At 37.2% G+C, this 25841-nt stretch overlaps 2 protein-coding genes across 9 annotated transcripts in view; one reads left to right on the forward strand and one right to left on the reverse strand.

The window, feature by feature from the left end:
• The window catches only part of PPWD1 (peptidylprolyl isomerase domain and WD repeat containing 1), a 25045-nt gene extending 16445 nt beyond the window's left edge, over positions 1-8600 (reverse strand). The window contains exons 1-5 of one of the 4 annotated variants that reach the window (XM_023210461.1): positions 8091-8159; positions 7771-7819; positions 3741-3843; positions 1628-1728; positions 1368-1488 (exon numbers count right to left, since the gene is read on the reverse strand). In XM_023210461.1, coding sequence (XP_023066229.1) covers positions 1368-1488; positions 1628-1728; positions 3741-3843; positions 7771-7819; positions 8091-8159 — 443 coding nt within the window. Of the gene's footprint in view, positions 1-1367; positions 1489-1627; positions 1729-2677; positions 2811-3740; positions 3844-7770; positions 7820-8090 lie in introns of all 4 variants that reach the window. The other 3 variants (XM_023210460.1, XM_023210459.2, XM_023210458.2) reach the window with 3 other exon arrangements.
• The window catches only part of CENPK (centromere protein K), a 49307-nt gene continuing 31883 nt past the window's right edge, over positions 8418-25841 (forward strand). For 2 of the 5 annotated variants that reach the window (XM_023210462.3, XM_023210466.3), the window contains exons 1-5: positions 8429-8499; positions 10018-10119; positions 16331-16480; positions 18727-18783; positions 19638-19710. In XM_023210462.3, the coding sequence (XP_023066230.1) occupies positions 16370-16480; positions 18727-18783; positions 19638-19710 (241 nt within the window). In that variant the 5' untranslated portion in view covers positions 8429-8499; positions 10018-10119; positions 16331-16369. Of the gene's footprint in view, positions 8500-8773; positions 8792-10017; positions 10120-16330; positions 16481-18726; positions 18784-19637; positions 19711-25841 lie in introns of those variants that run through there. The other 3 variants (XM_023210463.1, XM_023210464.1, XM_023210465.2) reach the window with 3 other exon arrangements.

Genomic DNA, 25841 nt, shown 5'->3' on the forward strand with positions numbered 1-25841 from the left:
TTGACCCATTTTGGCCTTTTTTTTTTTTTTTTTTTTTTTTTTTTTTTTTTTTTTTTTTAGTTTTGATAAGTATACTTTTTATTTTTTTAAATTGTTTTTAAAATTTAAGTTGTAGGGTACATGTGCACAACATGCAGGTTTGTTACATATGTATACATGGCAATGACACTATTATTCTAACCATGGTGCTGATGCTCAAAACCTTCTGGACCTCTTCTTTAAGAATTTCTATCAAAGTCTGAAATATACTCTTCTAAGTATTCTCAAAGGGCAAACGTTCAATATTTGTGAATGAAAAGCTTTGAGGAAACAAACATGGGGAGTAAGACAGATGATCAAGATAGGTAACTATGTTTGTGCCATTCTAACCATAAATAGTGAGACTGATTTCCTTCAGTGGCTCATAAAGTCATAAACTGATTTTGAAGGAAATTCTAAGATTTGAAATTATTTGAATTGTGGACATAATTCAAACCACAGTTAGAATTCCATCAGTTGGAATTTCTAGAGACAGGGTCTTCAGGAGGTAATTAAGGTTAATGAGCTCATCTGATGGGCTTGTGGCCTTACAAGAAGAAAAAAAGATCTCCTTTTCCCTCTTCCCTCTCCCTTCCTTCTTCCTCCAACCATGTGAGAACATAGGGAGAAGCAAGAAAGACAGCTCTCATCAGAAATCAAACCCTGATGGAACCTTGATCTTGGACTTTCGAGCCTCCAGAACTGTGAGAAAACAGATTTCTGTATTTAAGTCACCTAGTCTACGGTTTTTTTTTTTGTTATGGCATCCAAGCAGACTAAGGCAAGTCCCAAAACTTTCTGACACTGTTAGGACTTTCAAGCTGACATTTATTTACATGTGTATAAATTCAATATGTTATCTTAAAGAAGACATGCTTAAAACAAAGTATCAGTCTTAATACTGTACAATCTAACCATAGTTTTATTATCAATATATTCCAAAGTTCAACATCACCAATAAATAGCTTTAATTCCAAAAATGTGAATAAACCTTACAGGAACTCAATTCTATATTACTGAGATTAGTAAAGCAAGGAAGTTAACCGTAAGTACCAGTAATTAGATATGACGGAGCTCCAGTAATATTACTAAGTAATGTCAATTTGGATATAAGGAATCCTTGCTTTGATGCTGTTTAGAAATTTCTGTTATTGATAACAAACCAGAGCAGATGCTTCCAAACATTATAAGGATTCACTGTATCTAACTTTCCCAAGCAAAACCCAAAGGCACATTTTTTTTTTAAAGATCTGGTAATATACTATTTAGAAATAACCTATTAAATGGTAAAGTCTGATCTACAAATTACTTCAATAAGTTAAAATATATATACTTTTTAAAAGACTCACCCAAGTTTCAGCATGTTGATCATGTCAAAGTTCACTACATCAAACACCTTCATTGCTTTATCATCACCCACAGAACAGAACAATGCTCCCTCAGAGCTAACTGCAATACTCTCAATAACTCCTATTTCAATAAATGAAATTAAAACATTCTAGTAAATACCAATAAAATAAATGTGCATGATTCAAAGAAAAAATTTTTTAAAAATTTAAATTAGTACAGTTTAGAAAAGAGCTACAAGAAAATGAGGTGAAATTCTTACCCAGGTGACTACGAAAATGTTTAACGAATTCAATTCCCTCTTCTATTTTTTTCCAGAACTTGACATGTCCATCATGACTGGCAGTAATAATAAAATCTGTTCTGCATATATGAAATGTTAAAAGTTAATTTCTAAAACAGATCTATGAATCACTCAGTATTCCCAAAGCAATCATTCACTAAGAATCTGACTTTTGCATAATGGGTTTTTTAAAAAAACCTTTCTTTAAGCAGACCACTATATTACAGAACACTGTAAAGTTTGAAGCTCCTTTCTGGATATCAAAACAGTTACAGCTTCACTTAGTTTAATCTCAAGAGCTAGGATCAGAATTGAAATAAAATTTGAAATTAAAATAAAAATCTCACTAAGAATCACTATACTTTGGATTCTTTATTGCTAAAATTACCCTATAGACAGTCTTTTCACAAGAAAATAAACTATTTGTCAGTAGCTGATAAGTAAATCTAAACATACTACTTTCACATACAACAAAATTCAACAAAAGTTTGTTTTATATCCTATACAAAGTATTTTGGTTACTTAAGTATCAAAAAGATTTTGTACAGAAGAATCTCCCCTATTAGGTATGTAAAAATAGAAATCATTTATGGAAACCCAGTATATGTCAGGTACTTTGTACATATTACCTTAGTAATTTTACAGCAACTCTATGTATTTTTATCATCATTTTATAGGTAGGAAATAGTTTTAAAATGTTAAATGTACTTGCCTCAGGTCCATATAGCTAGAGTGGCTTTCAATCTACCTAACCAAAAAACGTATATTCTCTGTATTACCTTCCACTGCCGTGGTTTAAAAAAACCAAACAAAAATATTTGAGAAGACAGCGACAGCAATGCTAGTATCTCTATGTTGTTCAACACACTGAGAACTTGAGACTAGAAAAGGTGCTAATATTTGGTCAGAATTATCCTATTTTTCATGAAATATAAATATTTTATGTTTATAAATTTAATATGAAATTAAATTTGTCTTCAAGCCATCAAGAATAGACTGATCTACAAAAGCATAAAGTAATCCACCTACTTCCCATAGTCACTGCTAGTATCATCCAAGCCACCATATCTCATCCAGATTTCTGTACCAGCTTCCTAACTTCTCTCCCTGTATCCATTTTTGACCGTTTGAATCCATTCATCTCACCACAGCCAGGGTGGTCCTTTAATAAAAGTAAATCTGATGTTACTCTCCTGCTCACAGGTTCAAAACCTGTACAAGAAATAAAAAGTCTTCTAGGATTTAACCCTTGCCTTTTAAATAGCAGCCTAATATGCTATTTAACCTCTCTAAACTTCAGTTTCATCTCTAAAATGAAAAGCATATACTCACAAGATTATTATTATGATAAATAAAAAAATTTATGAAAAAGCCTTAACTTGACAGATAAAAAAAGAAAAAGCCTTAGCACAGTACCTGGGACATATTATGAGCTCAACAAATGGTATAATATTACTACAGTTTGAGTATCCCTCATCCAAAATGCATCAGACCAGAATTGTTTTAGAGTTTCAATTTTTCGGATTTTAGAATATTTACATTATACTTGCTGGCTGAACATCCCTAATCAGAAAATCTCAAATGCTCCCAAGAGCATTTCCTTTGAGCATCATGTCAGCACTCAAAAAGTATTGGATTTTGGAGCATTTTAGATTTCGGGTGCTCAACCTGTACTATTATTATCCTTCTCCAAGATCCTACTCATCTGTTTTGAAGGTCCTTTGCTATTCTTAGGGTATTTAGCCCACATTTTCTCCACTGGTACCAAAGAGGCCAGGTACCAATTATTCGTATCTTAACTAATGTACCCTCTTCTTCAGGGAAGCTCAGACACTACCTGGTTCATTCCCCTCTTGGCATTTATCTCCAAAGACATACATATAAACTAAGGGGTTCTGTCTTAGAGAATGCATTATTTGTATGATATAGGAAAGAACATGTAGGACTTTATTTATTTCAGAACTAATGAAATTAAACAAAAATCTGTAGAATTTTAAAATTACCTCTATAAATCTACCTCAAAATTGAAGCTTTTTTTTTTTTTTTTAAATAAACTTCTCAGAACAAAGTAAAAAAGATGTGATAGACTTACTTGGTGCATACCACATGGGTGATAACATCTCTATGCATGTAACTGCGCTCATACATGGATGCACTGGGGAGATTATCAAGATAGACTCTTTCAAACTCTAAGACTGAAGAAAAAAAAGTAAAGTATAAAATCTATTTTTAACAAATAAACCAAATACCATCTTGTATTTTATTTAAAATTGTCTACACTCTACTTGGTATTTTCTCCTAGATTTTAATTTTTCTCAATTCACAATTAATAAATCCAGTATTTTATGTCAGTTTTAACGTCTACTATTTCAGAGCACTGAATAGCACCATGATTGAGTGAATTACAAGTTCCCAGGTATTATATACGTGCTAACTGTCCCCAGGACTTAAGAAATGAGTGGTTCTGGCTTAATGTGAATGTTCTATCAAAAAGAAAAGAAAAGGCCGGGCGCGGTGGCTCACGCCTGTAATCCCAGCACTTTGGGAGGCCGAGACGGGTGGATCATGAGGTCAGGAGATCAAGACCATCCTGGTTAACGTGGTGAAACCCTGTCGCTACTAAAAATACAAAAAAAAAAAAAAAAAAATTAGCCAGGCGTGGTGGCGGGCGCCTATAGTCCCAGCTACATGGGAGGCTGAGGCAGGAAATGGTATGAACCCGGGGGGCGGAGCATGCAGTGAGCTGAGATCCTGACCCTGCACTCCAGCCTGGGCGACAGAGCGAGACTCTGTCTCAAAAAAAAAAAAAAAAAAGAGAAAAACTTAAAAAGTTTCATGAAAATATCTCAACCATCTTCCTGACATTGTAGATATAATTTAGTGCTAACTTAAAAGAGTCCAGTGGCCATCTGTAATTTGTCTCAGTTAATATTTAAAGCACTGATTCTCTTTGAAGTTACTGACACTGTGTTTGAAACACTTAAACATGGTATAATTCTTAGATATTTACGCCTGAGAACATCCTAGGGGGTATCCAGTTGAATATATCTCAAATTTTTTCCAAGGGCAAAACCTGGAAAAAATCCACCTGAAAGAGTAGTAATCTGAGGAATGTCAGGAAATACTGATTTACTATATGAGGTATGAACAATTTTACTAGCAAAAAAAAAAAAGAAAAGAAAGGGATGGAGGGAATGAGGGAGGGAAGGAAGAAAAGAAGGGAGGGAAAGAAAGAGGAAGGGAGGGAGGGAGTGAGGGAGGAAGGAAAGGAAAGGAAGCAGAGGAGGGTAGGGGAAGGGGGAATTATATGTATCCCAAATAAAATAACCCAACGATGGCCAAACGTACCTAAGAAAAGTTGCTAAATTAAACATGATGAGCTGTTTCAGGCTTGTGTCTGATGAACTACTTTTCCCTTCATTTTTAGGAACAGAACCCCCATTTATATATGGGCATATTGATGTCCAGCTATAACATGACGTTTCTCACTTTCCCTTGGAGTGAGGTTTAACCATATGCTAATGAGTAAAAGTGGAAATGTTTTGTCACTGGCAGTCTTGAAAAAATGTGCCCTTCTTGCTTTCCTCAATCCTATACCTTGGAACTGGGATATGACTGCTGTAATCTTAATCATTCAGAGAAATGAAGATGAGGGCTGTACCTTCGTTATGTTAGGGCAGAAAGCTGGGGAGAGCCTAGGAACTTCTGGAGCCTCCACACCAATCCTGGACTGCCTGTCTTGGTACTTCTACACATAAAAGAAGTAAAGCACTATCTCTTCAACATCATTGTTATTTTCGGTTTTTCTGTAATATGTAGATAAAGTTAATCCTATCTGATTCAGATTCCTTTTTCTGTGTGATAGTTCATTTGTGGACAAATACTTATTAAGAACAAAATGTGTTCTAAGTCACATGGGCATAAAGAAGAGTAAAACACAGTTCCTGTCCTGAAGAGGCAGTGTAAAGTTCAGTGTCATATAATTATGTCTTTCTGAAAATATATACAACAGTCCAATGTCCAAAGAACATGTTAAAGGGGGTGACTCCATTTCTAGAAAGCTGAAATTGTTAAACACTTGTCCATTTAGACAAAATTTTAAATCATATTTTTGTCACATTCCATGTATGTTTTTTAGTTTCAATTTTTTTCTTCAAACTGAAAACACTATTGGCTGTCTTTTTTTTTTTTTTCTTTTTTTTGAGACGGAGTCTTGCTCTCTTGCCCATGCTGAAGTACAGTGGAGCAATCTTGGCTAACTGCAACCTCTGCCTCCCGGGTTCAAGCGATTCTCCTGCCTCAGCCTCCCGAATAGCTGGGATTATAGGCGTGCGCCACCACGCCCAGCTAATTTTTTTGTATTTTTAGGAGAGACGGGGTTTCACCATGTTAGTCAGGCTGGTCTCGAACTCCTGACCTGATGATCTGCCCACCTCAGCCTCCCAAAGTGCTAGGACTACAGGCGTCAGCCACCGCACCCAGCCAACTATCGGCTGTCTTAAAACAATAAACAACTGATTAAAGATTTTCACACCTACTAATTTATATGTCTCAGTTATATTGTTTATAAGACACTTGTCTGGTAACACTAATATCAGCATTTCGATATTTCTGGATTTTTACATTTCTCCTTACTCGTTTAATTAAAGGAGAACTTGCAAAAATATTCATATGCAACAAAATAGTTAAAGACCAGCATAAATGCTTTAATATTCATTCATTAAATACTTAGGCAAAACACTGTACACCAAGCAATGAACAAAAAACGCGAGATCCTGGTTCTTACTTGCTTACAGTCTTAGCAGTGGAGAGAAACATTCATCAATCACATGAATAGATATGTAAGTAGAAACTGCGGCAAATGCCATAAATAAAATGGTTAGTATGGAAACATTTAATAAGAGGACCAGGAAGTAAAAATGATAATGCACTGTAAGGGTGTCAATATACAAGGTTCAAAAAAACAGCTTCTTCAAAATTTGGATACATAAAATTTGAAGGCTACCTATAAATTCAGTGTTGACAGATAACTACCTCAGAATTATGATCAAAGTGCTTTAGAAATCCAGTCCAGATTGGAGAAGTCACAGGCTTCCCAGAGAAGATGATAGCTAAGTGCTAAAGGTTGACCAAAAGTCAGTTCAGTGGAAGGGGTGAGGGAAATTATTCCCGGTAGAGACACCATATCTGGGTAGGAATCCAGAGGAAAAAGAGTACATGACCCATTCTCGAGTGATTTTAGAATGGCTGCAGTACAAAGTAAGGGGTTGGGAGAGGAGGATAATGGAAAATGCACTAAGAAGGTAAGGAAAGATCACATGATAAATATGCCATGTGAGGGAGTTCGGGCTTTGATGAAAATAATAAGCCGGGCGCCGGTGGCCCACGCCTGTAATCCCAGCACTTCGAGAGGCCGAGGCGGGCAGATCAAGAGGTCAAGAGATCAAGACCATCCTGGCCAGCATGGTGAAAACCCGTCTCTACTAAAAATACAAAAATCAGCTGGGGCCTAGGGGCGTGCGACTGTAGTCCCAGCTACTCGGGAGGCTGAGGCAGGAGAATTGCTTGAACCCGGGAGGCAGAGGTTGCGGTGAGCCGAGATAGCGTCACTGCACTCCGGCCTTACGACAGAGCGAGAGTCTGTCTCAAAAAAAAAAAGAAAAAAAGAAAAAATAATGAGAAATCATTGAAGAGTTTTTAAGGGAAAGTGCTAAAGTACAATTTGAGCTTAGACCACATTTAAAATGTCCTAAATACTTAAGGAAAACATTTTACAGAAAAACAAGACAAGAAAACAACAAAGAAAACTTAATCTACTCCTTTTCCCACCCCTTTTATTTGATAATAATTTGTGATTATTCCTCGTTAGCGACAAAATGCTTAGCCTATCGTATCAAGAGTATGATTTCAAAACCACAGACTTCGGGTTTTGGATGAAAACAAATCTGTGATCTAGGAAGCTTACGTGACTTTCCCTAGATACGAAAATTTATTAGTGGAAGTGTCAGAGTTGAAATTATCTTTACCTACCATGATTCGAAATAAGCACCGCCTTCCTCTCGCGCCCCAACATTAACGCATTAACATCACTCCTGAACTAAAGCCTTAAAGAGAACTAGTACCCTTTTCCATATCTAAATAAGAGTTCAAAATTCCAACTTCATGTGGCTGCTGTGGGGAGTAAATGAGAGAAGCCAAACACGTAAGTATAGGAAAATGTTAGTTTTAGCATCTATCATAACAAATCAACACGTTGTACTACGCTTAAATCACTATTTCGTTAAGACATGCAAGTATGGAGTGGCCAGAAGTGAGAGGACGGCCCTCTGTTCTGAGGGCACAAAACTCCACACACCATTCCTCTTCGGATCTGGCTTGAACTCAACCCTCCCACTCGGGGAATGCAGCACTCCAATTCATCCGGTACTATGTCTGCAGCTACCTTTCCTCTTCTTGGCCAGTGTTGCCTCCACAGGTAAAGGCCCAACCCAGCGCTCTTCGTTCTCCTCATCGTTCTCCTGGGACACCGCCACTGCTACCGCCAGCTCTCTTTCGCTGAGTTCTGTTTTTTCTGATTCCTCCGGGTCCCGGCGCCTTCTCCGTCTCTGCTGAAAATCGCTACCGCTTTCCGCCGCCATGTTGTTCGCGTCGTCACAAAAAGCGCGACACACAACTCGGCTACCAATCCCAAAGCAGCGGCGCAGTCTTCTGTTTGCGTCCGAGCGAGTTTCGGGATTGGCTGGGGTGGGAATGAACAGCTCCAATGGGCATGCAGCGCGCGCAGACGTTCGTTGCTGGCAAGCGCTGCCTACGCAGCGGGGAGGCGACCTGGAGTTTGTGGCGCTGTGATGGTAAGAGCTGGGCCGGGGAGGGCGATATAACGACTGAAGCTTGTGGAGCTCCAGTCCGGAAGGTGCAACCCTTACCGCCGGCGAACTGCATACCTGACTTCCAAGCCGGGCTTTGAGCCCCGTTCTTCTCGGCTTCGCGCGCCAGTGCCACCTCCAGAACCTCGCCAGTATCTAGAGAAAGATGGAGGGGTGGGGACAGAAGGAAGTGGTTAACTCGCGGGTTTCCTTTCAAATGCACTAAACATATTTTCTCCCTGAACTTTATTCTCCCACACATTATCTGAAGAAGGTGGTGAGTGCTTGTTACCGTTTCTGGGGGTGGAGTGGAGAAACAGCTACTTCAAGTAACCAAATGACCTAGGGCAGAACGAGTCACCCTTCTGTCTTCTCCCTGGTATAGGATTTCATCTCCTGGTAGTCATCTGAACTCTTTCTCCTCCTCCTCATCTGTCTTCTTCATTTTTAAAAAATTAGGTAAAAAGCACATAACATAAAATTTATGATCTTAATCTCTTTTTAAAAAAATCAAATACAACTTGTCAAAATGACCTCCTTAAAACACTTTTTTTCTCCGCAATTACTTTTACACCAACCCAATAAAATCCTCGTGGTAAATCTCTTCTCTACTTTTGCCTTGAGGTAGGCACCACGTTCAGGGAGGAACTGCCCCCCATAGTAGGCTCTTTATTTTATTTCAAAGGTTCCCATTGTTTGACCATTCTACCTAGCAAGTCTCATTTCTTTTCTGCCTTCTGCTCTCATCAGACTACTTTCTTTTGTGTCTCACAAATTTCCCTTGTTCGTTCATGCCTCCCAGTCTTATGTTTTTATGCTTGAAAACATCTCCACAGCAATCTAGCCTTCATGTTTACAACTTCTCATCTTTCAGAGACCATGGCAATAGTGAGGATGAAGATGATGATAATAATAATAATAATAATAATGTAGCTAGTTAACATTTATTAAGCATTATTATGGACTAATTCCTTTATTCCGGGTTGGTTTCTCTAACCTTCACTATCCTGAATTCTGATAGTACTTGCAGGCAGTGGTGTATACTTTACCATTTCAGAGCACTTCTGACTATCTGAAAGCATATCATGTGTTTAGTTATCCATTCATTTATATTGTCTCCATGAGAATGGAAGCTCTACGAGTACAGAGTTTTTCACCTACACAGTTAGTGTCTGACCAATAGCATACATTAACATATGTGTTGAATAAATGAATATATTTTAGAATTATGTGGGTTTTTTTGCTTATTTCATGTATATTAATCTTTTCCCAATTAATAGTGCAAGTTTCTTTAAGTATAGTATTATCCCTAAATAAAGAGATACTGTTTTTTTTCAATAAATGATTAAGTATTGTAGTCTTAACTGGGGACCTCAAAAGGTTGACTTGTTCCCTTTCCAGGAAGATAGGTTTAAGAATACAAAATATAGGAAAGGGAAAAGTTAAACCCTTAAGTGTGTGTGTGTGTGTTTTAATTAAACAACTGAAATTTATTTCTCACAGGTCTAGAGGCTGGAGATTCAAGATCTTGGTGCCATCATTTTCTGGTTCTTTTGATGACCCTCTTCCAGGTTACATACAGCTCACATCTTGCATCCTCAAGTGGTAGAGAGCAAGCTCTTAAATGTTTCTATATGTTTTTATTCTAATGCCACATTAAATCGCCACGCCAGATAATTTGTTGACTATCTATCCCTCACCCTCCACCCCCACCACATGTGCAGAGTTTTGCATTCCTTTTGCATATTGATAATATATTTTATTGGTCAGTAAAGAAATATTTATGTTTGACTTTTTTGCTTAAAAATATTCTAAAATTGGTGATGACTGATTTTGGCTTTGTAGACTTAAACTATGTCTTATGGGTATAGCAGGTGAGATATTCAGCCTTCTACTAGTTGACATTCAAATTGTTAATAGCAAACACTGATAAAGCTCTTTATATGCTAGCTACATTGCTTTTTTATATATATACACACGCACACACACACACATACACGCACACGTTTAATTGTCATAACTCTAGGGAGTATTTAATATTATCTTCATTTTATAGGAAAGGAAACTGAGGCACAGGAAGTTTAAGTGACTTGCCCAAGTCTCATAGCTTTTAAGTTATCCAAACTGGGATTTAAACCTATATAGTCCGGTTGCAAAGTTCATACCTTTAAAGTTTTTTTTTTCTTTAAGTAATGCGCCATAATTGTATAGACTTACGCAGATATATCTATCTTTAGGATTATTCCTAGGAATAGAACTTCTGGGTCAAAAGAAATGCATGTGAAATTTTGATGGATATTATCATACAAAGTGGTTGTTCCACCAACAGTGCAAGCCTCTTATTTCACATGCTTGCCAGTGTTATCTCTTACCAATTTTACATTATTGCCATTCTGAATGAAAATTAATGCTTGTTTAATTTGCATTTTCATAAATTATGAGCTTATGAATATACTTTTTCTATATTTAAAAGGTATTTGTTTTTTCTTTGAGTTCCTCATTCGTGTCCTTTGCGTGTTTCTGTTGAATTGTTTTTGTTGTTTACCTTTTTATTGTAAAAATACAGACACAAACCCACACAAAATAAATGTAAAGTTTACTAATTATTATGAGGTGAACACCTTACCATCATGCTAGTCAAGAATTGAAACTTTGATAATTACCTCAGAAATCTCTCCGTTTGGCCCATCCCAGCTACAACCCTTCTCTCCCTTCCACTCTTCCTCCAAAGTAATTGATATCCTGACTTTTTTGGTAATCTTTTTTTTTTATTTTTTTTAATGGTAAGTTGTTTGGTTTCTTCTTATGAATTTGTAGGCACTCGTTATACATTAAGGAAATTAGGTCTTGGGTTGCCATATGTATTACAAGTATTTCTCCTAAGTTTGGGGGTTTTAAATTTTAACTTTGTTGATGAGATGTTTGTCTATGCAGAATTAAAAAAAAAAATTATGTAAAGATTTTAGTTTGGCTTAGAAAGGTGTTTCCTAGTCTAATATTTAAAAAGTTTCTGTGTTTTCTTCCTTTTTTTTTATGATTTCTGTTTTGGGTTTTTTGAGGGAGTGAGGAGTGACATAAAGATTGAGGTATGAATTTAGACTTACTTTTTTCTCCGCAAGTACTATTCAGTTTGTTAAAAAAAAAATAAAAGGGAAAGATTTATATGGACTAAAATATACATTTAAAAAACAGTAATATATAAAATATATATCTATTTGGATTATTTTTTTCTCCTTGATTTGCATTGTCATCTCTGTCATATGTCATGGGTCCATATGTATGTGAATCTAGGAAGTCAAGAAGGGCTTTGTGTTGTGTTCCATTGCTCAATTTGCCTATTTATGTGCCAATTCTACATTGCCATAATAGTGTAGGGTATGTCCTCCCATCTTATTTTTCATGAGGAGCTTAGGCTAGTTTTAGCCCTTTGTACTTCCGTGTAAGTTTTAGAATTTGCTTGTCAAGTCCCATAAAGAGAAACAAAAACTTTCAGGATTTTGGTTAAGATTCAGTAGCTCAACTTGGGGGAGAATTAATGTCTTTACAATGTGGGTCTTTCAGTCCATGAATATGACGTATCTTTCCATTTATTTAGGTTTGCCTTAGAACTTCTTGTTAATAAGTTATTGATTAAGCAGTATAAAATGCAGAAGTTCCATATGAATAAAGATATTGAGGAGGCGTATTCTGGTTTGCATTTGATGTAGGGTAGACATCCTCATTCTTTATTGCACTGTCTACCTTCTTAAAATTGCCCAGTTTTGAATCTTATGCCACCAGATTTGGTAACCCCCTTCTATTCTTTGCAGGAATCATCTAGCAAGATTGTTTTACTCGCCCTCATTCCTTGAAGATTTTTAGCTCCTGGCTCACTGTTGCCCTTTGCAGTACTACTATCATCATTCTTAGTGATTTTAATATCCTTATAGATGATCCAATAATTTGGCCTCTCTTTTTCTTGACCTTCTCTTCCCTAGTGATTATGTTCTCTGTCTTGCCTTAGCTGCTTATTCCTATGACCATTCTTTCACTTTGTCCCTGTCTGTACCTGTGGTGCTACACCATAGAAGAAAACATAACAACCATGCTCTGGTTTTACTTTAAACTCGTGATACTAATCTCAGGTGAGCCTGTAATGCTACTGCTGAATAATCCTGTAACTTTATCCTCTCCCATCTTTTGATATATCTATTTTATACATCTCTTTTTCCTGTGCTCTTAAACTTGCAGTACTTTCTTCCCATCCTTTCATAGCTGATGACTGTAGTTACCATCTACTGAGAAAAGAGAAACAATCCACATGGAATTTCTACAAGTTCCTAGCAGCACGTCTACTTACCTACCTACATCTACACTCCTGATATTCTGATAACCCTCCCATTAAAATGATGAACTGCATGTCCATTTATCTTAAGCCAACTCCTCTGCTTATGTACTAGATCCCATTCTTTCTTTTCCCCTTTCTCTCTTGTATTAGCAATATTTCTTTCTTGTATTGTACCATATAAAGATACTATATTTTCTCCCATCTTTAAAAAATAAAAAGTCTGTTTTAACCCTGTATCTCCCTCCAGTTAGTAACCATATTTCTCTCTTTTGCTTTAAAGAAAAAAAAAATTGTGTGTGTGGTTTTTTGTTTTGTTTTGTTTTTGTTTTTAGTATGGTCTTACGGTCTTGCTTTGTCACCCAGGGTGGAGTGCAGTGGTGTGATCATGGCTTACTGCAGCCTCAGTCTCCTGGGTTCACTGGGCTCAAGGGATCTTCCCACTTCAGCTCCTGAGTAGCTGGAATTACAGGCATGTGCTGCCATGTCTGGCTAGAGAAAAAACTCTTGAAAACATTTCATATACTTAATATTTTTAATTCCTTGCCTTCCATTCTTTCTTGAGTCTACTTCAATCAGACTTTTATTCTTGCCATTCTTCTAAAACTACTCCTATAAAGGTTATCTGTGGTCTTCATTTTTGTATGTTTACTCCAATAAAATTGTTGTGATAAATTACCCCAGAATGTAGAGGTATAAAACAACTATTTATTATGCTCATGGGTTTTGTGCATTAGAAATGCAGACAGGACACAGCAGGGGCAGCTTCTCTGCTCTACAGTATCTGGAGCCTTGGCTAGAAGATCAAAGCTTAGGGGCTTAATTGTCAGAAATGATCATGTGTATATCTGGCAGTTGATACTAGCTTTTGTCTGGGAACCTCAGTTCCTTTCCACATGGACTTCATGTGATCTCTTCCTTTTGTGCTACTTTGGGCTTTCTCATAACGTGGTGCCTGGGTTGCAAGGGTGAATGTTCCAAGAAAGAGAAAGCGAGAAGTTAACTATATTGCCTTTTGTGACTTAGTCTTGAAAGTCATGTAGTGTCATTTTCATTGTATTCTGTTTATAAAGACAGCCACAAAGTCACACTGAGTTTCAAGGGGAGGGGAAAAAGACTCTGCTTCTTGATGGGGAATACAACCTGAAATATTGCTGTGACTATTTTTAGAAAACCCAGTTTGTTCCTCTTTATTACTAAATAAATTATCAGTTCTCTGTAACTTACTTGACCCGTCTCCAGTGTTTGACAGTTATCATTCTTTCCTTGAATACATTCTTGGATTTCAGGGCATCATGTTCTTGATTTTCCTCTTAACTTACTGAGTGCTTCTTCTCAGACTATTCAGTTGGTTCTTACCTCAATAACTCCTGGCCTGAAGATCTTCTCATTTCTAGCTGCATGCTCTTCCTTTTCTTATTTCACCCACCCTCACAACTGTAAGTACAGTCATGTGTCACTTAATGGGGATATGTGCTGAGAAATACATTGTTAGATGATTTCATCATGTGAGCACAAACCTAGATGGTATAACCTACTACACACCTAGGATGAATACTGTAGGTAATTGTAACAGAATGGCATTTTTGTATTTAAACCTTTCTAAACATATAAAAGATACAGTAAAAAATACGGTATGAAAGATAAAAAGTGGAACACCTGTCTAGGGCTTTTACCATGAATGTAGCTTATAGGACTAGAAGTTGCTCTAGATGAGTCAGTGAGTAGTGAGAAGATGTGAAGGCCTAGGACATTACTGTACCCTACTGTAGACTGTAAATACTGTACACTTAGGCTATACTAAATTTACTTTTTAATCATTCAATAATAAATTAACCTTAGTTTACTGTAAGTTTTTTGCTTTATCTTTTTAATTTTTTAACATTTCAACTCTTTCGTAATAACAGCTTAAAACATAAACATGTTGTATAACTGCAACAATATTTCGTTTCTTTTTTTATTTTCTAATTTAGAGACAGAGTTTGTCTCTGTCACCCAGGCTGAAATGCAGTGGTGTGATCATAGCTTACTATAACCTTGAACTCCTGGGCTCAAGTGATCTTCCTGCCCCTGTCTCCTGAGCAGCTAGGACTACAGGACTGTGCCACCTCACTCAGCTAATTTTTAAATTTTTTTTTAGAGATGGGGGTCTCACTTTGTTGCCAGGCTGTTCTGGAACTCCTGGACTCAAGTGATCCTACCACCTTGGCCTCCCAAAGTGGTGTGATTACAGGTGTAAGTCACTGCACCTGGCGTATTTTCTTTATGTCTTTTTTTTTCTAGCCAATTTATTTTTATTTTTCACTTTTTAAGTTTCTTTGTTAAGAATGAAAACACACATTAGCCTAGGCCTAAGGCAGGATGAGGATCATCAAGACCTCAGTAGGCAATAGGAATTTTTCAGCTCCATTGGAACCACTGTTGTATGTGCGGTCTGTGATTGACCAAAATGTCATTATGTAGTGTGTAACTCTTATCTGTGTTATGATGGCTGTCAAATTCATATTTATAGCTCAAAACTTTCCTTTCAACTGCAGACATGTATCTCTAATTGCTTAATCAGCAGCTCCAATAATTGACACCTCAAATGTAGCATATCCTAAACTGAGTTTTTAATCAGCACTTCTCCCATGTTTGCTGAATCTGTCTTTTACCATCTTTCTCACCTCAGTAACTGGCAACGTAATAATTTACTTCTCTCTTTGACAGTCCATATACATGCTGTTAAGAGATTCTGTTGGCTTCATCTTGAAAATATATCCAGAATTGGACATTCAGTGCTGCTTCTATCAGTATTATCCTGGCCTACATCTTGCTTGGGTCATTGCAGTAGCTTTCTAATTGGTTTTCTTGTTTCTGTCCTTACTGCCTATAGTTAACCAGAGTTGTACTATTAAAATGTAATTCAAATGATTCATTCCTCTGTTTGAAACTAATTGCTTATCATCTCAAAGTCCTTAAAATAGCCTACCAAGCCCATATGATCTCATCCATATTGTCTCTCTGACCTCATATTCTACTCTGTCTTACTTAATCTGCTGTAATCACACCAGCTCCTTCATTACTGTGGAAACATGACAGTCATATTCCTGCCTCAAGGCCTTTGCACTTGCAGTTCCCTGGACCCTCTGCCCCTGTTCATCCCTGTACTTCATTTCTTTATCTTCTCCATGTCTTCTTACTCGGTTGTCAATTTCTCAGTAACCTTATATTACCACCTTGTTTAAAATTATATTGTCCTTGCCCTAGCATTCCCTGTGTTTCTTCCCTGTCTTTTCTCCATGGCACTTATAAATCATTTTATATACTACAGTATATATATGTTCTATTTTTTATTTTGTTGTCTGTTTTCCTTATTTAGAATAAGGTTCACGGTAGGAGGAATTTTTGTCTATTTTGTTCGTTACTGTATTCTTACTCCCTACGTGAGTATCTGGCAGGTAATAAGTGTTCAACCAATACTGCTGAATGAATAAATATTTTTTGCTTTAGTTTTTCTTCTACGGCTAAAAAATCGCAAAGCACTTATCAATGAATCAGCAAGATCTAGATCCAGATAGTACTACAGATGTGGGAGATGTTACAAATACTGAAGAAGAACTTATTAGAGAATGTGAAGAAATGTGGAAAGATATGGAAGAAGTAAGTATCAAAAGATAGAAGTGATAATTAATATAAGATTTAAGTCAACTTCAATAATAGACTCCTGAAAGAAATGCTTGTTGTGCTAGTTTCCAAAAGCCATTATGTATGATAAATATTTATATAGCTTTTAGACCTATAAGCATTCATTCAAGAAACTTTACACTAGATGAGCTATACAAAGAAAAATTTTGGCAGTCCATACTCTCAAGGAGATTATCATCTTATGGAAACAACAGCCATTATATTATGTTGTAGTACAATATTAGACATATTATAGAAGTACAAAGACTATGCTTAGGAGAAGTCCTAAACTCAGATGAAGGGGTCAAGGATAGCTTTTTAAAAGAGGTAATTACTGGGATAGGTGCGGTGGCTCACACCTGTAATCCCAGCACTTTGGGAGGCCAAGGCTGGGGGATCATGAGGTAAAGAGATCGAGACCATCCTGGCCAACATGGTGAAATCCTGTCTCTACTAAAAATACACAAATTAGCTGGGCATGGTAGTGCATGCCTGTAGTCTCAGCTACTCGGGTGGCTGAGATAGGAGAATCGCTTGAACCCGGGAGGTGGACGTTGTAGTGAGCCAAGGTAATGCCGCTGCACTCTAGCCTGGTGACAGCGGAGTGAGACTCTGTCTCAAAAAAAAAAAAAAGTAATTACTGATTTCATTTCTAAAGAATAATTAGTAGTTAGCCTGTAAAAGTAGTAGTAGTATACAAAGCATAAAGAAGAAAATATGTAAAAGCTGTGAGAGTTGACAGAACACTAAATAGAATATTATGGATAATGTACATTAGGAGAAGGACTTCTAGGGTAAGAATGGAGAAGTAATCAGGGGCAAGAACATAAAGGATTTTGTTCAATGTGTACTAATGGGGAGCCACTAAAGAATGTTAAGTATGGAAGTGACATGATGAGATATGCAGTTGGGGAAAATTACTCTGGTGTTTGAAGAAAATCGAATGCAGAAGAGTAAGACTACAGATAGAAAGCATTTAGGGAGCTCAAGTAATAGTCCTGGTAAAAAGTAAGGAAACCCTAAGTATTGTCATTGCAAACAGAAGAGTGGATTCAAGAGATAAGTAGGTAGGATTAGAAGTTAATTTATGTGCAATGGAAGGGATATATGGTTAGTTTCAGGTTCCTGGTTTGGGTCATTGGGTGGTTGATGGGATTATTTCCCCAAATAGAGAATATGGAAGTGGGAAGAACACATAATTATGAGTGAAAACATAAATTAATTTAGAAAATGTTGTTTGAAATGTATGTACCTTTTCGAAGTTGGTGAGATAGAACTGCCTTTAGTACACTAGAATATGTTGGTGAAAATTTGTTCTACTTAAAGCAAGCTTGTCCAACGCACGGCCCAGGATGGCTGTGAATGCAGCCCGACAAAAACTTTCTGAAAGCATTATGGATTTCTTTGTTTTGTTTTGTTTTGTTTTTGCTCATCAGCTATTGTAATTTGTGTGTGGCCCAAGACAATTCTTCTTCCAGTGTAGCCCAGGGAAGCCAAAAGATAGGGCATAGATATTTTCAGCATCTTATTCTTCCCAGTAAAGTTTCAGAATTGGGCAAATTAGTCAGGTTTTTCTCTTTTCTTACAATTATTTTTAATATAAATACTTGGTATTTTGTATTATTAATGTATTTTCAGGATAATTTTTATAATCCTTCCACCTTTTATTTTTTGCTTCAGGTATTTTTTCAGTATACAAATTTGGATTTTAAAATTACTTAAAATTTGTATAGAGAAATGCTGCACTACAAATGAGCAGAAATAGAGTTTACTCATATTTTTATCTCATGTAATTATCATGAACAGTTTTGTACTTTTTTAACGGCACAGAAACAATGTCTCCTGAAGGCTTTATTTTCTTAGGATTTCTTAGGATCTTTACTATTTTCTTGTTATTTTTCTATAGTGCTATCCCTTATATTTTTTAATCTCCCACTTTCCAGTTATCTGACTTGTAATTCATTCTAGCTATTAGATTTTGGGTTTTTTTTTTTTTCTCTTCATTCTAGTGTCTCTTTTTACTTGTGATGTATTCACTTTGGGACTTGTTTGTCTGCCTTAATCGTCTTACTTACAAAGTGAGGAATTTCAACAAACTCTTCTCCATCAGATGTTTGTGGTTTAGAAGAGTGTTCTATTGGCCTGGTACAAAAGAGGAGGGGAAGGGAATTTTCTGTGAGTTAACGTGTGTGACTTGCTTTTTTTTTACTTTTTAAATCAAGTGTCAGAATAAATTGTCACTTATTGGAACCGAAACACTCACTGATTCAAATGCTCAGGTATGAATCTTCTATTTCTTCCTAAAAAATACAAGGTAAGTGGAATTCATTTTATTTTGGAAAAGAAATATATCTGTCTATATTTTTCTCAAGTTTAATAGCTTTGTTAATACCTGTATGCTTAATCATTTGGAAAACTTCTTACTCTTCTTGCTTTAAGAGTTGGGAGAATATTCCAAACACTTTCTAAAACAAGCTTTCTAGAACAAGAGGCTTTTTATTATTATTATTTGTCTTTTAGCAGCTATACGTATATTTAACAACTGAGTAAATTGCTTGTTGGTTGCTATTTTGCTACCTTGTTAAAATTAGAAGAAAGACTAGTTTGGCCTACATGGCAAAACCCCGTCGTTACCAAAATGCAAAAAAATTAGCTGGTCTTGGTGGTGTGGTCATACGATCCCAGCTACTCAGGAGGCTGAGGCACGAGAACCACTTGAACCCAGGAGATGGAGGCTGCAGTGAGCTGAGATTGCGCTGTTATACTCCTGCCTGGGCCAAAGAGCAAGACTGTCTCAAAAAAAAAAAAAAAAAAAATTAGAACAAAGACTGCTAACTTTGTGTTAGGTATAATAGTCACAGATATTTTACTATCTAAATCTGAACTGATTTTACTCTTGGCCTACAAAAAGGACTAAGATATTCATTATAATAATCAGAATTATGGAATTGCTTTAGGAATAGATCAGTGGATCAGTGAAACAGATTAAAAATTAAAATTGCCTCTTGAGCAGCATGAGAGTTAGGAATGCCAACCCCTTGCAGAGTATTAAAGTATTAAGAATGTTTATATTTTCATCTATGAATAGCTATGAATAGTCCACAGAATATGACTTTGTTTTCTTCTTTTGTAGCTATCATTATTAATTATGCAGGTAAAATGTTTAACCGCTGAACTCAGTCAATGGCAGAAAAAAACACCTGAAAGTAAGATTCTTATTTTAAATTTGAATTTTTTGTAAACCTATTAATGACAAATTAATTTAATAATTATAAGAAAAATTACAAGATCCATTTGGCCTTTCCGACATCGCCCAAATTTCAGTGATACTGAGAAGCCATTCCTTTTTTTCCCTCTATAAATTATTTTGTGCTTCTTTTGTTGTTATTGATAAACATATCTTACATTAGATTATAATAAGCTTGATTATGGAGACGTTATTATATCCATTATGTTATCCTCATAGACACTTAGACACTGCCTTATGCATAGAAATGGTAAATTGTTCTTTTTTTTTTCCAGTAATCTGAGAGTATCATTTGTTTTTTTTTTTTATTTTTTATTATTATACTTTAAGTTCTAGGGTACATGTGTACACCGTGCAGGTTTGTTACATATGTATACATGTGCCATGTTGTTGTGCTGCACCCATTAACTCGTCATTTACATTAGGTATATCTCCTAATACTATCCCTCCCTCTTCCCTCCTCCCCACAATAGGCTCTGGTGTGTGATGTTCCCCTTCCTGTGTCCAAGTGATCTCATTGTTCAGTTCTCACCTATGAGAGAAAACATGCGATGTTTGGTTTTCTGTTCTTGCGATAGTTTGCTGAGAATGATGGTTTCCAGCTGCATCCATGTACCTACAAAGGACTCGAACTCATCATTTTTTATGGCCGCATAGTATTCCATGATGTATGTGTGCCACATTTTCTTAATCCACTCTGTCACTGATGGACATTTGGGTGGATTCCAAGTCTTTGCTATTGTGAATAGTGCTCCAATAAACATACGGGTGCATGTGTCTTTATAGCAGCATGATTTATAATCCTTTGGGTATATCCCCAGTAATGGGATGACTGGGTCAAATGGTATTTCTAGTTCTAAATTCTTGAGGAATCGCCACACTGTTTTCCACAATGGTTGAACTAATTTACAGTCCCACCAACAGTGTAAAAGTGTTCCTGTTTCTCCATATCCTCTCCAATACCTGTTGTTTCCTGATTTTTTTAATGATTGCCATTCTAACTGGTGTGAGATGTTATCTCATTGTGATTTCGACTTGCATTTCTCTGATAGCGAGTGATGATGAGCATTTTTTCATGTGTCTGTTGACTGTATGAATGTCTTCTTTTGAGAATTGTCTGTTCATATCCTTTCCCCACTTTTTGATGGGGTTGTTTGTATTTTTCTTTTAAATTTGTTTGAGTTCTTTGTAGGTTCTTGCTGTTAGCCCTTTGTCAGATGAGTAGATTGCAAAAACTTTCTCCCATTCTGTAGGTTGCCTGTTCACTCTGATGGTAGTTTCTTTTGCTGTGCAGAAGCTCTTTAGTTTAATTAGATCCCATTTATCAATTTTGGCTTTTGTTGTCGTTGCTTTTGGTTTTTTAGACATGAAGCCCTTGCCCATGCCTGTGTCTTGAATGGTATTACCTATGTATTCTTCTAGGGTTTTTATGGTTTTAGGTCTAACATTTAAGACTGTAATTCATCTTGAATAAAGTTTTGTATAAGAAGTAAGGAAAGGATCCAGTTTCAGCTTTCTACTTATGGCTAGCCAATTTTCCCAGCACCATTTATTAAATAGGGAATCCTTTCCCCTGTTTCTTGTTTTTGTCAGGTTTGTCAAAGATCAGATGGCTGTAGACGTGTGGTATTATTTCTGAGGGCTCTATTCTATTCCATTGGTCTATATCTCTGTTTTGGTACCAGTACCATGTTGTTTTGGTTACTGTAGCCTTGCAGTATAGGTTGAAGTCAGGTAGCGTGATGCCTCCAGCTTTGTTCTTGGCTTAGGATTGTCCTGGCAATGTGTGGTCTTTTTTGGTTCCATATGAACTTTAAAGCAGTTTTTTCCAATTCTGTGAAGAAAGTCATTGGTAGCTTACTAGGGATGGCATTGAATCTATAAATTACCTTTTTCACAATATTTATTCTTCGTATCCATGAGCATGGTATAGTCTTCCATTTGTTTATGTCTTCTTTTTTTTCACTGAGCAGTGGTTTGTAGTTCTCCTTGAAGAGGTCCTTTACATCCCTTGTCAATTGGATTCCTAGGTATTTTATTCTCTTTGAAGCTATTGTGAATGGGAGTTCATTCATGATTTGGCTCTCTGTTTGTCTGTTACTGGTGTTTAAGAATGCTTGTGATTTTTGCACATTAATTTTGTATCCTGAGACTTTGCTGAAGTTGCCTATCAGCTTAAGGAGATTTTGGGCTGAGACAATGGGGTTTTCTAAATATACAATCATGTCATCTGCAAACAGGGACAATTTGACTTCTTCTTTTCCTAACTGAATACCCTTGATTTCTTTCTCTTGCCTGATTGCCCTAGCCAGAACTTCCAACACTATGTTGAATAGGAGTGGTGAAAGAGGGCAGCCCTGTCTTATGCCAGTTTTCAAAGGGAATGCTTCCAGTTTTTGCCTATTCAGTATGATATTGGCTGTGGATTTGTCATAAATAGCTCTTATTATTTTGAGATACATTCCATCAATACCGAATTTATTGAGAGTTTTTAGCATGAAGGGCTGTTGAATTTTGTCAAAGGCCTTTTCTGATAATCATGTGGTTCTTGTCTTTGGTTCTGTTTCTATGCTGGATTACGTTCATTGATCTGCATATGTTGAACCAGCCTTGCATCCCGGGGATGAAGCCTACTTGATCATAGTGGATAAGCTTTTTGATGTGCTGCTGGATTCAGTTTGCCAGTATTTTATTGAGGATCTTTGCATCGATGTTCATCAGGGATATTGGTCTAAAATTCTCTTTTTTTGTTGTGTCTCTGCCAGGCTTTGGTATCAGGATGATGTTGGCCTCATAAAATGAGTGTGGGAGGATTCTCTGTTTTTCTATTGATTGGAATAGTTTCAGAAGGAATGGTACCAACTCCTCCTTGTACCTCTGGTAGAAGTCAGCTGTGAATCCATCTGGTCCTGGCCTTTTTTTGGTTGGTAGGCTATTAATTATTGCCTCAATTTCAGAGCCTGTTATTGGTCTACTGAGGGATTCAATTTCTTCCTGGTTTAGTCTTGGGAGAATGTAAGCATTCAGGAAATTATCCATTTCTTCTAGGTTTTCTAGTTGATTTGCGTAGAGGTGTTTATAGTATTCTCTGACGGTAGTTTGTATTTCTGTGGGGTTGGTGGTGATATCCCCTTTATCATTTTTTATTGCGTCTATTTGATTCTTCTCTCTTTTCTTCTTTATTAGTCTTCTTAGCAGTCTATCAATTTTGTTGATCTTTTCAAAAGAGCAGCTCCTGAATTTACTGATTTTTTAAAGGGTTTTATGTGTCTCTATCTCCTTCAGTTCTGCTCTGATCTTAGTTATTTCTTGCCTTCTGCTAGCTTTTGAACGTGTTTGCTCTTGCTTCTCTAGTTCTTTTAATTGTGATGTGAGGGTGTCAATTTTAGATCTTTCCAGCTTTCTCTTGTGGGCATTTAGTGCTATAAATTTCCCTCTACACACTGCTTTAAATGTGTCCCAGAGATTCTGATATGTTGTATCTTTGTTCTCATTGATTTCAAAGAACATCTTTATTTCTGCCTTCATTTCGTTATGTACCCAGCATTCATTCAGGACCAGGTTGTTCAGTTTCCATGTAGTTGAGCGGTTTTGATTGAGTTTCGTAGTCCTGAGTTCTAGTTTGATGGCACTGTGGTCTGAGAGACAGTTTATTATAATTTCTGTTCTTTCACATTTGCTGAGGAGTGCTTTACTTCCAACTATGTGGTCAATTTTGGAATAAGTGCGATGTGGTGCTGAGAGGAATGTATATTCTGTTGATTTGGGGTGGAGAGTTCTGTAGATGTCTATTAGGTCCGCTTGGTGCAGAGTTGAGTTCAATTCCTGGATATCCTTGTTAACTTTCTGTCTCGTTGATCTGTCTAAGGTTGACAGTGGGGTGTTATAGTCTCCCATTATTATTGTGTGGGAGTCTAAGTCTCTTTGTAAGTCTCTAAGGACTTGCTTTATGAATCTGGGTGCTCCTGTATTGGGTGCATATATATTTAGGATAGTTAGCTCTTCTTCCTGATGAATTCATCCCTTTACCATTATGTAATGGCCTTCTTTGTCTGTTTTTATCTTTGATGGTTTAAAGTCTGTTTTATCAGAGACTAGGATTGCAACCCCTGCTTTTTTTTTTTGTTTTTCATTTGCTTGGTAGATCTTCCTCCATCCCTTTATTTTGAGTCTATGTGTGTCTCTGCATGTAAGATGGGTCTCCTGAATACAGCACACTGATGGGTCTTGACTCATTATCCAGTTTGCTAGTCTGTGTCTTTTAATTGGACCATTTAATCCATTTACATTTAAGGTTAATATTGTTATGTGTGAACTTGATCCTGTCATTATGATATTAGCTGGTTATTTTGCTCGTTAGTTGATGCAGTTTCTTCCTAGCATTGATGGTCTTTACGTTTTGGCATGTTTTTGCAATGGTTGGTACCTGTTGTTCCTTTCCATGTTTTGTGCTTCCTTCAGGATCTCTTGTAAGGCAGGCCTGGTGGTGACAAAATCTCTAAGCATTTGCTTATCTGTAAAGGATTTTATTTCTCCTTCACTTACAAAGCTTAGTTTGGCTGGATGTGAAATTCTGGGTTTGAAATTCTTTTCTTTAAGAATGTTGAATATTGGCCCCCACTCTCTTCTGGCTTGAAGAGTTTCTGCTGAGAGATCTGCTGTTAGTCTGATGGGCTTCCCTTTGTGGGTAACCCGACCTTTCTCTCTGGCTGCCCTTAACATTTTTTCCTTCATTTCAACTTTGGTGAATCTCACAATTATGTGTCTTGGAGTTGCTCTTCTTGAGGAATATCTTTGTGGCATTCTCTGTGTTTCCTGAATTTAAATGTTGGCCTGCCTTACTAGGTTGGGGAAGTTCTCCTGAATGATATCCTGCAGAGTGTTTTCCAACTTGGTTCCGTTTTCCCTGTCAGTTTCAGGCACACCAATCAGAGGTAGATTTGGTCTTTTCACATTATCCCATATGTCCTTGAGGCTTTGTTAATTTCTTTTTACTCTTTTTTCTCTACACTTCTCTTCTCGCTTCATTTCATTCACTTGATCTTCAGTTGCTGATACTCTTTCTTCCAGTTGATCGAGTCGGTTACTGAAGCTTGTGCATTTGTCACGTAGTTCTCGTGTCATGGTTTTCATCTCTATCAGTTCTTTTAAGGTGTTCTCTGCATTGATTATTCTAGTTATCCATTCATCCATTCTTTTTTCAAGGCGTTTAGTTTCTTTGCGCTGGTTACGTAGTTCCTCCTTTACCTCTGAAAAGTTTGATCAACTGAAGCCTCCTTCTCTCAACTCATCAAGGTCATTCTCTGTCCAGCTTTGTTCCGTTGCTGGCATTGAGCAGCGTTCCTTTGGAGGAGGCGATGCGCTCTAATTTTTTGAATTTCCAGCTTTTCTGCACTGCTTTTTCCCCATCTTTGTGGTTTTATCTGCCTTTGGTCTTTCATGATGGTGATATACTGATGGGGTTTTGGTGTGGATGTCCTTTCTGTTTGTTTGTTTTCCTTCTAACATTCAGTACCCTCAGCTACAGATCTGTTGGAGTTTGCTTGAGGTCTATTCCAGACCCTGTTTGTCTGGGTATCAGCAGCGGAGGCTGCAGAAGATAGGGTATTGCTGAACAGCGAGTGTCGCTATCTGATTCTTGCTCTGGAAGCTTCGTCTCGGGTGTACTCAGCCGTGTGAGGTGTGAGGTGTTGGTCTGCACCTAGTGGGGGGTGTCTCCCAGTTAGGCTACTCTGGGGTCAGGGACCCACTTGAGCAGGCTGTCTGTCTGTTCTCAGATCTCAGCCTCCATGCTGGGAGAACCACTGCTCTCTTCAAAGCTGTCAGACAGGGGCTTTTACATCTGCAGAGATTTCTGCTGCTTTTTGTTTAGCTATGCCCTGTCCGCAGAGGTGGAGTCTACAGAGGCAGGCAGGCGGGCCTCCTTGAGCTGGGGTGGGCTCCGCCCAATTCGAGCTTCCTGGCAGCTATATTTACTTACTTAAGCCTCAGCAATGGCGGGCACCCCTCCCCCAGCCTTGCTGCCACCTTGCAGTTAGATCTCCGACTGCTGTGCTGGCAATGAGGGAGGCTCCGTGGGCGTGGGACCCT

This window comes from Piliocolobus tephrosceles, chromosome 4, assembly GCF_002776525.5.
Source record: "Piliocolobus tephrosceles isolate RC106 chromosome 4, ASM277652v3, whole genome shotgun sequence".
NCBI classification, from domain to species: Eukaryota; Metazoa; Chordata; class Mammalia; order Primates; family Cercopithecidae; genus Piliocolobus; species Piliocolobus tephrosceles.